General features: G+C 37.8%; 1 protein-coding gene across 1 annotated transcript in view; it reads right to left on the bottom strand.

The window, feature by feature from the left end:
• Positions 1-9,731, bottom strand: part of TERB1 (telomere repeat binding bouquet formation protein 1) — a 41,313-nt gene extending 31,582 nt beyond the window's left edge. Inside the window, exons 1-3 of the mRNA XM_030298970.1 lie at positions 9,701-9,731; positions 1,452-1,562; positions 1,139-1,267 (exon numbers count right to left, since the gene is read on the bottom strand). Of these exons, the coding sequence (XP_030154830.1) occupies positions 1,139-1,267; positions 1,452-1,562; positions 9,701-9,731 (271 nt within the window). The remainder of the gene's footprint in view (positions 1-1,138; positions 1,268-1,451; positions 1,563-9,700) is intronic.
• Positions 9,732-14,150: the final 4,419 nt, after the last annotated feature.

Below are 14,150 nucleotides of genomic sequence, written 5' to 3'. Positions count from 1 at the left end.
GCCTCAGATTCTGACTCTCCCTCTCTCTCTTCCCTCCCCCGCTCATGCTCTCTCTCTCTCAAAAATAAATAAACATTAAAAAAATTTTGTTTGAATAATAATTTGAGGGGGCACCTGGCTGGCTCAGTCTGAAGAGCATGTGATCCTTGATCTTGGGGTTGTGAGTTTGAGGGTGTATAAATTATTAAAAAAATAAACTTTAAAAAAATAAAATCTTTAAAAAGGTAATAATTTGAACACAGAGGTATAATTAGTATTTGATCCAGTATTTAGAACCAGCTATTGGACATTCTCTCAAAGGCAAAGACAATGTCTTATTTATCCCAATGACTAGCACATAGCTTGGTTCTTACCAAATGATGAAGAAATATTTAATGGATGAAAATTTAAGGATAGAAAGTTGTTTGACAAACTAAAACTTTAGATTCAACTTCATCTTGGCTATACTACAGAAAAATGTTTTGACCAACATGAATTTCTATACCCAGAGTATATTTTTCTATACACAAGATGTTGTAGGTTATCTTCGTCTTTTGATTCAAGTACTTAGATATATAATGAACTTAATAGAAAAATCAAAGATACATATATGCATATGCAAATTCATGAAGTACAAATAGTATCTTAAATCAATGTGAAAAAGATCTTTTTTTAATGTTTATTTATTTTTTGAGAGAGAGACAGACAGAGCATGAGTGGGGGAGGGGCAGAGAGAGAGAAAGAGAGAGAGAAACAATCTGAAGCAGTCTCCAGGATCTGAGCTGTCAGCGCAGAGCCCGACATGGGGCTTGAACTCATGAACCGCGACATCATGACCTGAGCTAAAGTCAGACACTTAACCAACTGAGCCACCCAGATACCCCGAAGTTTCTTTATTTAAAGAGAGACAGAGAGAAAGAATGCATGTGGGGGAGGGGACAGAGAGAGGGAGAGAGAGAGAATCCCAAGGAGACTCCACACTGTCAGTGCAGAGCCCAATGCAGGGCTCAAACTCAGGAACTAGGAGATTATGACCTGAGCCAAAGTTGGATGCTTAACCAACTGAACCACCCAGGCACCCCTAAAATTACTTTTTAGTAGTCTGTTAAAATATAACACGATGCTTGAAGGATAATGAAAAAAAGTTTTCATATTTTACCATTTTGTTCTGCAACAGCTCCTAATGTATATAAGGCTGCTTCTTTTACCATGCTATGTTCACTTGACTTTGCAAGATTTCTTACAAACATCAAACCACCAATTTCTCGAAAGTAAACACCTGCATTACCTACAAGAGGTGCAGACAAAACAGAACATAAATGATACTATGATTCTTTTAAGGAGAAAATAAATCACATGAATATAGTAACATAACAAGTAGAGTGAGTTGAAGAAAAAGAGCTATGCATATTTCATATTTCAAAATACTAAAGAACTACAATCACAGATAAAAATTCACTATCACATCTTACTGTTTTGTTGACAAATTGAATGAATAGTGACCAAAGCTTCTTTTTGTGAAAAAGGGTTGTCCATTTGATACTTCAGACACTCCAATAGTAAGTTCAGATCAGTCTTCATTTCTAAAGAACAAAAATTTCACTTTTTTAAACCAAGTGTTATCTTTCAAAAACTAACCATTTAAATTTCACTTTTTAAATTTCACTTTTTAAATACATATATTTATCATGTCTGTTTTCAAGATAATGAGTACATATTCCTTTTATAATCTATCCAACAGTAAAGATAAAAAAAAAAAAAAAGAAAGAAAGATGTTGCTTAAATAAAAGAACTTGAAATGAACTTCTTGTAATTATTTGATTTTCCCCTCACATGAAATATAAGAATAGAAAATCCATGGGGTGCTTGGGTGGCTCAGTCAGTTAAGCATCCAACTTCAGCTCAGGTTGTGATCTTGCAGTTTGTGAGTTCAAGCCCCGCGTCAGGCTCTGTGCTGACAGCTCAGAGCCCAGAGCCTGCTCCGGATTCTGTGTCTCCCTCTCTCTCTCTCTCAAAAACAAATAAAACATTAAAAAATTTTTTTTGAAGAACAGAAAATCCAAATGCAGTATTATTCTCTTTAAATAAAGCTACACTGGTTTAAATATCTGCCATTTAGAAATAAAGTGAATGAAAATGAAAATACAACATATTAGAATTTGTGGGATGCTACCAACAGTATTTGAGAGGAAATTTACAACACTAAATGTTTATATTATAAAAGAAGAAAGGTCTCAAATTAATGACCTCAGCTTCAACCTTAAGAAACTATAAAAACAGTAAATTAAACCCAAAGTAAGTAGAAGGAAGGTAATAAAGATCAAAGCTAAAATTGATACTGAAAGCAGGAAAACAATACAACTGGCTTTTGAGAAGATCAATAAAACTGATAAACCTCTAGACAAACTGATCAGGAGAAAGGAGCAAAGACACAAACTACAAATATCAGAATGAGAGATAAGGCACCATCATAGATTCTATAAATATTCAAAAGATAATGTTATGTGCAACTTCATATCTATAGATTCAATGGCTGAATGGTGAAGTGGACAAGTGAAATTAACAAAGTGCTTTGAAGATACAAATCATCTCACCCAAGAAGAAACAGACAACCTAAATAGTACTACATCTATAAAAGAAATTGAAATCGTAGTTTAAAAACCTTCCTGTGAAGAAACCTCCAAGTTCAGATGGCTTCATTTGTAAACTCTCCCAAATGTTTAAGGAAGAAGTAATATCAACTCTACACAAACTTTCCCCAAAAGTTTGGAGAGAAGGAACGCTTCCCAACTTGCTCTATGAGGTTAGCCTTATCCTTATACCGAAACCAAAGCCATTAGAAAGGAAAAAAAAGAAAACTACAGACCAATATCCTTCATGAACATTCATGTAAAAAGTCTAAACAATTTTAGCAAACCGAATCTAACAACATATTAAATAATAATACATCATGAACAAGTGGGTTTATCCTAAGAATGCATAGTTGGTTAAGATTTGAAAAATCAATTGATGTAATGTGATAAACTAACATGGAAAGCCATATGATCACCTCAATAGATGCAGAAAAAGCATTTGATAAAATCCAACATTCATTTCTATTTAAAATTTTTTTTTTTTCAACGTTTTTATTTATTTTTGGGACAGAGAGAGACAGAGCATGAACGGGGGAGGGGCAGAGAGAGAGAGACACAGAACCGGAAACAGGCTCCAGGCTCCGAGCCATCAGCCCAGAGCCTGACGCGGGGCTCGAACCCACGGACCGCGAGATCATGACCTGGCTGAAGTCGGACGCTTAACCGACTGCGCCACCCAGGCGCCCCTTATTTCTATTTAAAAAAAAATTTCAACAAACTTGGAATGGAAGAAAAACTCCTCAACCTGTAAAAGTATATCCACAAAAACAAAACAAAACAAAAGCCCTATAGTAAACATAATACTTAATAGAGAAAGACTGAATTCTTTCTCTCTGAGATCAGGAATAAGACAGAGATGTTTAACATTATACTGGGGAGTGTATCATTCTATTTAGCATTCCTCTTAATATTGTACTAGAGAACCTAGCCAGTGCCATCAAGTGAGAAAGAAATAAAAGGCATTCAAATTGGTAAGAAGGTAGTAAAACTAACTGCCTTCATGTGCAACATGATCTTCTATATAGATAACCCGATGGAATCTACAAAAAAGCTACTAGACTAATAATGGAGTATAGTAGGATTTCAGCATATCCATTTAACATACAGAAATCAATTATATTTCTATGTCCCTGTGGTAAAGTAATTGGAAATTGGTGTTTAAAAACAATGCCATTTATAATAGTATCAAAAATATGAAATAATTAGAGATATACCTAACAAAAGATATAAACAACATGTATACTAAAACCTCAAAAATATTGCTGAGAATTATTAAACAAGACTGAAATAAAGGGAGTGAAACACCTTTTTCATGGACTGGAGGACTAAATATTAAGATGTCAATTCCCCCAAATTGATCTATAGATTCAATTTAATCCCAACAGACTTTTTAAAAATATGAATTGACAAGATGAACCCAAAATTCATATGGAAATGCAAGGGACCTATTAGCCAAACAATTCTGAAAAAGAAGAATAAAGCTTGAAGACTAAAACTATCTGATTTCAAGACTTCTTATAAAGCTACAGTAATCAAAAGAGTATAGTATTGCATTAGCATACACAAATAGATCAATAAACTAGAATGCAGTCCAAAAATAAACTCACGCATATATGAATAGCTGATTTTTTACAAAGGCACAAATGCAATGCAGAGAAGAAAGGATAGCCTTTCCAACAAATGATGCTATAACAAACAGATATCTGTATTCAAAAACGTAACAAACCAAACTTGAATCAAACCATATACAAAAAGAAACTCAAAAGGGATTCAGATGTAATGTAAAATCTGGAACTATAAAACTTTAAAAAGATAACACAGGAGAAAAACTTTGCTACTTGGGCTTACATGAAAATTTCTTAGACACAGTATTATTAATACAATCTGTAGAAAAATAATGAATAAATTGTATTTCATCAAAATTTAAAACTTCATTCTCTTAGCAGTATTTTCCTTTTAAAAAAAATTAATGTATTTATTTCTGGGGGAGAGAGAGAGAGAGAGAGAGAGAAAGAGAGAGACAGAGCACAAGCAGGGGAGGGCCAGACAGAAAGGAGAACACAGAAACTGAAGCAGGTTCCAGGTTCCGAGCTGTCAGCACAGAGCCCAAAGCAGGGCTCAAGGATGCAATATTTGGCAAGGATGCAAAAGAAGTGGAACTCTCATATATTGCTGGTGGATACATAAAATGGTACAGCCACTTTGAAAGTTCAGCAGTTTCATAAATTGTTAAACATACACCTACCATTTGATCCAGCCATTTCACTCCTAAGAATTTACCCAAAAGGAAAGCAGGTTATGTGTCCATACAAAGACTTGTACACAAATGTTCATGGCAGCATTGTATGTAATAGCCAAAAACTGAAAACAACTGAAATGTCCATCAACAGATGAATGGATAAACAAATGACCATAAAATGGAATACTACTTAGCAATAAAAAGGAATTAACTATTGATATACACAACAACATGGATGAACCTCAAAATAATTACGCTGAGGGAAAGAAACCACACACAAAGAATATGTACTGTATTATTCCATGTACTGAAAAAAAAATTAAACTACTCTATAGTAACAGAAGGCAGATCAGTGGTCGTTTGGGGAAAGTGGGTCAAGGAAGGGACGAAAAGAAGTATTATAAAGGTGCATGAGGCTATATTCCCTATCCTGATTGTTGCTACTGTTTGCATGGATACGTGTGTGTGTGTGTGTGTGTGTGTGTGTGTGTGTGACTTATCAAAATATAAACTTGAAATATTTATTTGCAACTAAAAATGAAAGATAATCATTTTCCCATAAAATTTTTTACCATACCCTTTAAACAATTTCTTCTCTTGGTTTTAAGGATTTTAAGTTGTATGTAGATTTTGACATAATGCTTGAATTAACATTTAAAGTTCTCAAAGATAGGGGCACCTGGGTGGCTCAAGTTGGTTAAGTGTCCAACTTTGGCTCACGGTTCATGGGTTCAAGCCCCGGGTCGGACTCTGTGCTGACAGCTCAGAACCTAGAGCCTGCTTCAGATTCTGTCTCCCTCTCTCTTTGCCCCTCCCCCGCTCATGCTCGCTCACGTGCTCTCTAAGTAAAATAAAAACATTAAATAAAATTTTAATAGAAAAATTTTTTTCAAAAAAGAAATAAAGCTTTCAAAGATAAAGAATGAAGACAGGACATAAAAGTACAGAGGAACACACTAAAAGAAACTTAGATTTATTGTCAATATTTAGTCTTCCTCTTAAAGGAAATTCAACTGACAATTTGGTTTAATGAAATAATTCATGACCCAATTTGTTAGTGAAAAACCATAATACAAAGGTTATCACTAAGTTGTCTTGAAGCAATAGCAATCATTTATTGATCTTATTCTACATTAATAGAAACTGTAAAAAGGTTAGTTTGCCTGTATGGGTTATCAATAAACCTCTCATCAGCAACAACATGCCAAACAGGATTTTTGATGGAGCATAGTCATTTTCAATTCTAGGCACAACTGAAGAAAACAAGACACTTCTTTATGTATTCCTCTATTCTCTCCTATACTCCCCTCTCATATTTTGATACTTTCAATTATAATCCCTCCCTTCCCAAAGCACCTAATGACATCTTCAACTCAAGTTTTATCTTCCCCAGGCTATGAAACCTAGTTTCTTCAATAATTCCTGAAGAAAATAAACAAAAACTCAAGAATATACAATACAAAAGCACAAGCAATAAAAGAAAACTGGATAAATTGGACTTAAAATTGAAATTTTTTGAGCTTCAAAAGATATCATTAAGAATGTGAAAAGAGGGGCGCCTGGGTGGCGCAGTCGGTTAAGCGTCCGACTTCAGCCAGGTCACGATCTCGCGGTCCGTGAGTTCGAGCCCCGCATCAGGCTCTGGGCTGATGGCTCGGAGCCTGGAGCCTGTTTCCGATTCTGTGTCTCCCTCTCTCTCTGCCCCTCCCCCGTTCATGCTCTGTCTCTCTCTGTCCCAAAAATAAATAAAAACGTTGAAAAAAAAATTAAAAAAAAAAAGAATGTGAAAAGATAATTCACATATAAGGAAGGGAAGAATATACCTATAAATAAGGTATCTGATAAGGGGCTTGTGTTCATAACATATAAAGAACTCTAAAACCTCAATAATAAAAAGATAATCCAATTAAAAAGCAAAGAATGGACATTTCTCCAAAAAAGATACACAAATGGTCAATTAAGTATATGAAAAGATGCTCAACAGCATTAGTCATTGAGGAAATACAAACCAGAACCACAATTAGAAACCACTTCACATCCACTAGGATGGCTACAATCGAAAAGACAGATTATGTCAAGTGTTGACCAAGGATCTGAAGAAATTGGGGCCCTTCTATATTGCTGCAGGAATATAAAATGGTACAGCCACTTTGGCAAAAAGTCTGGCAATTCCTCAAAAGGCTAAACATAAATTTACCATAGACTCAGCAATTCTACTACCAAATATATACCCAAGAGAAATGAAAACCTATGGCACACAAAAACTTACACATGAACATTCATAGCAGCATTACTTGTAACTGCCAAACAGTGGAAACCCAAATTTCCACCAACTCTTAAATGGATAAACAAAATATGATATATCCATTCAATGAAATATTATTTGGCAATAAAAAGGAATGAAGATACTGGTACAACTTGAATAATTCTTGAAAATATTACACTAAGGGGCACCTGGGTGGCTCAGTCGGTTGGGCAAAAAACACTAAATTTTAGCTCAGATCATGATCTCAGGGTTCATGAGATCAAGCCCAACATCAGGCTCTATGAGCCAGCTTGGAATTCCCTCTCCCTCTCTCTCTGCCCACCCCCCTGCACATACTCTCTCTTTCTCTCAAAATAAATAAACAAACTTTAAAAAAAAGAAAAAAAAAGAGTTAGGTATTCATAATGTCTCCAGATCCTTATTTCCCACCTAAATGTCAATATACTGCAATCTGGCTGAAATATATTAAATGTACTGTTTTTTTTTAAGTTTATCTATTTATTTTGAGAGAGAGAGAAAGGGGGGGTACAGAAGGGGCAGAGGGGATGGGGGAGAGAGAGAATTTCAAACAGGCTCCACACTGGCAGTGCAGAGCCTGACATGGGGCTCGAACCCACGAACCGTGAGATCATGACCTGAGACAAAACCAAGAGTTGGATGCTTAACTAACTGAGCCACTCAGACACCCCTACTAAATTGACTATTAATAAAACAAATGGCCTCCTAAATACAAAATCTAGTGGACAATTCAGTCATCATCTATGGACACTTGACACTGAATAGCTCAAGCAATCTCTCTCATGGAAGTATTCTCCTAAAGCTGATTTCCAAAATTCCACATTCCTGACTCTCCATTCACCTTCCTGAAAAGTTTTTCTCACACTATAGATTTGAAGGGGTATGTGCACCCCACCAATGTTTACAGCAGCATTATCAACAATAGCTATCAAACTATGGAGAGAGCCCAAATGTCTATCAACTGATAAATGGATAAAAAACATGTGGCATATATATAATGGAACATTACTTAACCATCAAAAAAAAAAAGAAATCTTGTCATGTGTAACAACTTGGATGGAGCTAGACAGAATGTATTATGCTAAGTAAAATAAATCAATCAGAGAAAGACAAATACATGATTCCACTCATGTGGAATTTAAAAAGCAAAACAGATGAACATATGAGGGAGGGAGGAGAAGAAAGGGAAACACACCACAAGAGACTTAACGATAGAGAACTGAGGGTTGATGGAGGGAGTTGCATAGGAGATGGGCTGGATGCGTGATGAGGATTAAGTGGGGCACTTGTGATGAGTAATGAGTATTGTATGTAAGTAATGAATCACTGAATTCTACTTCTGAAACCAATACTGCATTGCATATTAACTAACTAAAATAGGGGTGCCTGGGTGGTTCAGTAGGTTAAGTGTCCAACTTCGGCTCAGGTCATGATCTCATGGTTCATAGGTTCGAGCCCCACGTCGGGCTCTGTGCTGACAGCTGAGAGCCTGGAACCTGCTTTGGATTCTGTGTCTCCTCCTCTCTCTGACCCTCCCCTGCTCATGCTCTGTCTCTCAATAATAAATAAAAGTTAAAAAATATTTTTAAAAAATTTAATTAACTAAAATATAAAAAATTTAAAAAAAATACATAAATGTTTTGGGATGCCTGGGTGGCTCAGTCAGTTAAGCATCTGACTTCAGCTCAGGTCATGATCTCACAGTTTGTGAGTTCAAGCCCGTGTTGGGCTCTGTGCTGACAGCTCAGAGCCCTGGAGCCAGCTTCTGATTCTGTGTCTCCCTTTCTCTCTCTACTCCTTCACCTTTCACGCTCTATCTCTCTTTCTCTTTCAAAAATAAACAAACGTTAAAAAAAAAAAAGAAATGTTTTTCTCAGTCTTTTTTTGAGGGCCCTCTTCCTCAGCCAAATCCTTATGTGATGGTGTCCATTAAGGAACACCATTCCCCATCCTTTTCTTTTTTAATATTTAATATTTCTGATTAACCTCCTCCATGTCCATGGATTTAATTTCCATCTTTCAAAGGACAACTCTAAAATCTATACCTCCATGCATACTGTCATGGTGGTTCTCTCAGATTCCCAGTATTCTTGTCTATGTCTCTATTAAAATGGCTATCGGGGCGCCTGGGTGGCGCAGTCGGTTAAGCGTCCGACTTCAGCCAGGTCACGATCTCACGCTCTGTGAGTTCGAGCCCCGCGTCAGGCTCTGGGCTGATGGCTCGGAGCCTGGAGCCTGTTTCCGATTCTGTGTCTCCCTCTCTCTCTGCCCCTCCCCCGTTCATGCTCTGTCTCTCTCTGTCCCAAAAATAAATAAAAAACGTTGGAAAAAAATAAAATAAAATAAAATGGCTATCATATGGTATTCTAATTATCAGCATGCCTTTTCCCATCAGAATGTCAGTGTCCTGAAATCAGTGTGACATGCAGGGTAGATGCACAATAAATATGCATGTAAATTGTTGAATGACTCTTTCATTTCCTGGATCCTGTGAGATAATCTGCAATATATCCTACAAATAGATTATAAAATTAATTCCAGATATATAATCCATTAATTTCTCACCTTGTATCTTCTTTGTGTCTTCACTTTCCATGCTTGTCTGTATTCTTTTTCCTTATATTTCATCTATAAGATAAAGATATTTTCTCAATTTAAATCAATGTTTGAGAATTCCAGAATCATAAATGCAAAAGTGTAGGGAAAAAACAATTTTCTTGAAGACAGAAGAGCAGGGACTGAATCTACAACTTATTAAATATGTGATACTGGGTGTGCTTAAGTTCCCTAAGGCTCAGTTTCCTCTTCTGTAAAATAGGAAATCCCTCCTTCATAAAGTTGTTACAAGAATTAAATTTGAAAAATACATAAATGCATATGGCATTCTCAAGTATTACAGGCCTTCAACATAGTTTATTAAGTAAATATACACATTTGGTTGACTGAATCTAAATGACCCTCTTGTGGTTCTGCTTCCTTATTTTCTTTTCTTTCCTGTAAATTTTCATCCCATCATTTCTGATTGGTCACTTCATGAATTGGAAATTTAAAACACACACACACACACACTTTAGAACTGCATTTCTCTACACAAGCTAAGCTTAATACTAAAATTTTGTTTTTCAACAATCCATGGTTTTTTCTTTTTTTTAATTTTTTTTTCAATATATGAAATTTATTGTCAAATTGGTTTCCATACAACACCCAGTGCTCACCCCAAAAGGTGCCCTCCTCAATACCCATCACCCACCCTCCTCTCCCTCCCACCCCCCATCAACCCTGTTTGTCTCAGAATCCATGGTTTTTTCAACATAGTATTCCACTATTAAGCTAAAATCCTTGTTTATATACCACTTGTTAGAATTTTTAAAATAACTGGGAACCCTGATATGGCATTTCACATGCTAAACTGATTTTTTAGAAAAACTATCAGAGTCCAATTAACTTCTTAAAGCAATGAATCAGGACTCACAGAACTCTAGAATTCTTTTTTATTCCAACACTACATGGTTAAAAGGAGACAGCTACTGGGGCACCTGGGTGGCTCAGTTGGTTGAGCACCCAACTTTGGCTCAGGTCATGATCTCGCAGTCAGTGAATATGAACCCCAAGTCCGGCTCTGTGCTGACAGCTCAGAGCCTGGAGCCTGCTTCAGATTCTGTGTCTCCTTCTCTCTCTCTCTGCCCCTCCCCAACTCATGCTCTCTTTCTGTCTCTCACAAATAAACATTAAAAAAAAAAAAAAAAACTAGGGGCGCCTGGGTGGCTCAGTCGGTTAAGCATCCGACTTCGGCACAGGTCATGATCTCGCGGTCTGTGAGTTGGAGTCCCGCGTCAGGTTCTGTGCTGACAGCTCAGAGCTTGGAGCCTGTTTCAGATTCTGTGTCTCCCTCTCTCTGACCCTCCCCCTTTCATGCTCTGTCTCTCTCTGTCTCAAAAATAAATAAATGTTAAAAAAAAAAAATTAAAAAAAAGAAAATGTAGATTTAAAAAAAACAACAAAAAAAAACTAAAAATAAGATAGCTACTTATCCTTTCTATTTTTTCTCACTCTCAAAATGAATATAAAATTCCCAAATAAAAAAATTAATAGTAAATGTGAGAATCTTTTATAAAATAATATATAAATGTATACCAGGTTTGCCATTTTTTTAAACCTAAATATTCCATTAAAAGAAGGATGCTTGGGTACATTACAGTATATTTACAGGATACTGTTACAAGAATACTGATGTTTACTTGAAATGTTTAATAACAAGGAAAAATGCTTATGTTACAATTAATCAACAATGGCAAGACTCAAGCTTTTATCTACAGCATGATCCCAATTATGCAGAGGAAATCATAAAATAAAACTACATGGAAAACATGTTAACACTTGTTTTAAGCTGGTGGTTCTATGGTGTCTTATCCCACTTTTTTCTATTTTTCACAATTTTTATAATAATAAAAGCTTCTAACATTCAAGTCCTATAATAGGCCAGGCTATGTTCTGTAAACCTTACAAATATTATCCTTCTAGTTTTTACAACAACCCTAAGAGGGAGTTATAAAGATGAAGACTGACAAGGAGAGGGTAAACAATTTGCCCAACTTCAAACGGCTAGTGAGTGCCAGAGCTGGAATGAGCACCAAGAAAATCTGAGGCCATGCCCTACACTCTTATCCTCTACTACACCTTCTTCCATATGTAAACATACATTACCTTTGAGAAAATGGGTTAGGATTTGGAATAGGAAGAGTAAATTAAAAAAAAAAAAACTTTAAAAAAATGGACTATGGACTACATGTATCACATGTGGAGGTTTTTTTTTTGCTTTGTGAAGGAGTATAAGGACTATTTCTTTAGTTTTAATTAGTCAACCTATTCTGCCTTTAAATATAATTTTATTTTTACAAAGCTTTAAAAACTAAATGTATTGAAATTGAAACTGACAGAACACATTACCTTCTATTCCCCTTTGTCTTTCTTATACTGTTTTCTAATAAGTGACACAATAAAATGGAACTTTCCAGGGGCTCCTGGGTGGCTCAGTTGGTTAAGCATCCCATTTCAGTCATGATCTCATGGCTCATGAGTTCGAGACCCACATTGAGGCCTGTGCTGACAGCTTGGAGCCTGGAGCCTCCTTCAGATTCTGTGTCTACCTCTCTCTCTCTGTCTCCCCATTTCCTGCTCGTGCTCTGTCTGTCTCTCTCTCAAAAAAAAAAAAAAAAAAAAAAATTAAAAAATTTTTTGAAAAAAAAAATTAAAGTTTTCCAAGTACGTAGTAGCATTAATACAAGTCATTTATTTACTAGCTAAGTGCTTAGAAACATCAACAGCAAAGGGCAAGTTATAACTTTAAAGGGATAATTATAAAACTATATTTTAAATTATGAAATATAGACTATTCCCCAAAACAAAAGCATCTGTTCAATAAAACAGTGTTTTCAGGAATTTAGTGAAGATGCAAATTGTGAGAAGATTGCAAAATTATTTGCTGTATTCTCACAAGGGGAAAAAAAGGATTTTTCCAGGTAACAGAAGAAACTATTCCATTTACAGGTTTAACTCAATGTACTCCCCAAAACAGTGCTGTTAAATTCAAATTTAAGCAAGAAAACTAGCTGAACGTTACTCTTTTACTTGGCATAGAAAATGTTAACATGAAAAGCTTTTTTGAAATTTAAGTACTACCCCAAAATATCAGAACGATAAATGAAATCTTTCTGTATAAGGCTGGCAGGCTGAAAATCCCACCACTAAATGCCATCACTAAGTTCTTGACAGTGGATGCCCAGCTTGGACTCACGCACAGTGGAAATTTTCCTGAAACTAGGGGAAACAAGGGGGAAAGGGCCAATAGGCAAAAAAATTTGCTGTTACAGTTTAGCTTGAGAAATAAGAGGTGCAGAAAACAAGCTGAATGAGGGTACGAGGAGCTCGCTCTGCATTCACATTCCCAGACTCAGTAGACTGGAGCAGCCGTTCGTTATGCATTAAAACTCATCACCTCTTCCCAGTTTGCACAGGAAGGCGATGCCCGATCTTTCCAAGTAGGGAAGGCTACCCCCACCCCCTTTTCCCAGTTTGCACTCATTAACACCAAGGCCTGGCTCACCTAAAGAGCTGGGAGAACTCCTTTCGAAGAGCAGTGGTCTTCCCCAGGCTCGTGTTAGGCCAGGACTCTGCAACTCCTGCCAGGGACCGGGTACCGGTTAAGGGCGTGAGTCCCACCCCGCCACCCTTGACTCCTGAGCAGCGGGCGCGCCGCTCAAGTGCTGTGGCCCACGCGGTCCGGCCCACGGTCTGAGAAAGGGCCTCACCAGTGGTTCCCACCCCTCCGATACACCAGAATCATCTGGCGAGAGGCCTGTGGATTCTCAAGTACAATCAGGGTCGGAAACTGCCGGGCTCCAGAGGCCTGACCAAATGGTACGTGGCAATTCTCTTTTTCCCATGAGCTGCTGTGGGGGCTGCGGCCGGGTCGGCCGCTTCCTGAGGAAGGCCCCTTCCGGCCAGTTCAATCCCCTCAACGGGTTAGGAAGGGAATAGGGAGGCATCCCTCATCCCAGCCGCTGTGAGGGCCGACCGGGGCCTACTGGCTGCAGTCTACCTTCCACAGGAGACCACTGACAGATTCCGGGGCGGGGGCAGGGCAGGGCCCGCACGCGCGGTGAGTGGAGGCCGTGACTTTTACCGTCAAGTCGCGGCGTGCCGTTTCCGTGCTTCCCCCCTCGAAGCCCGCCTACAAACAAGACGCTCCACTCCGTTTCCCGCCCAGCAGGCCAGGCATACTTCCGCTGGGCGGAACTGGGACTTCCGGCCGCTCTCGCCCGCCCACACGCGGTGTCTCCCCACAGACAGACGCTCCCCGAAGTCCCCAGGGCGGGTCGTGGGTAGCAAGAGTACGAATGCAGTGTCCACGAGTGGTGGAAAGTCACAACGTGGAGGGGAAATCTTCTGAGCTCATCGCTTCGGGTTTTTAGGGCTTTTCTTTGCTCAGAGGGGCTTTCGCCACAAGGAGTTAGGA

Source organism: Lynx canadensis, chromosome E2 (genome assembly GCF_007474595.2).
Source record: "Lynx canadensis isolate LIC74 chromosome E2, mLynCan4.pri.v2, whole genome shotgun sequence".
NCBI classification, from domain to species: domain Eukaryota; kingdom Metazoa; phylum Chordata; class Mammalia; order Carnivora; family Felidae; genus Lynx; species Lynx canadensis.
The sequence above is the reverse complement of the archived record's forward strand: the minus strand, read 5'-3'. Positions and strand labels throughout refer to the sequence as shown.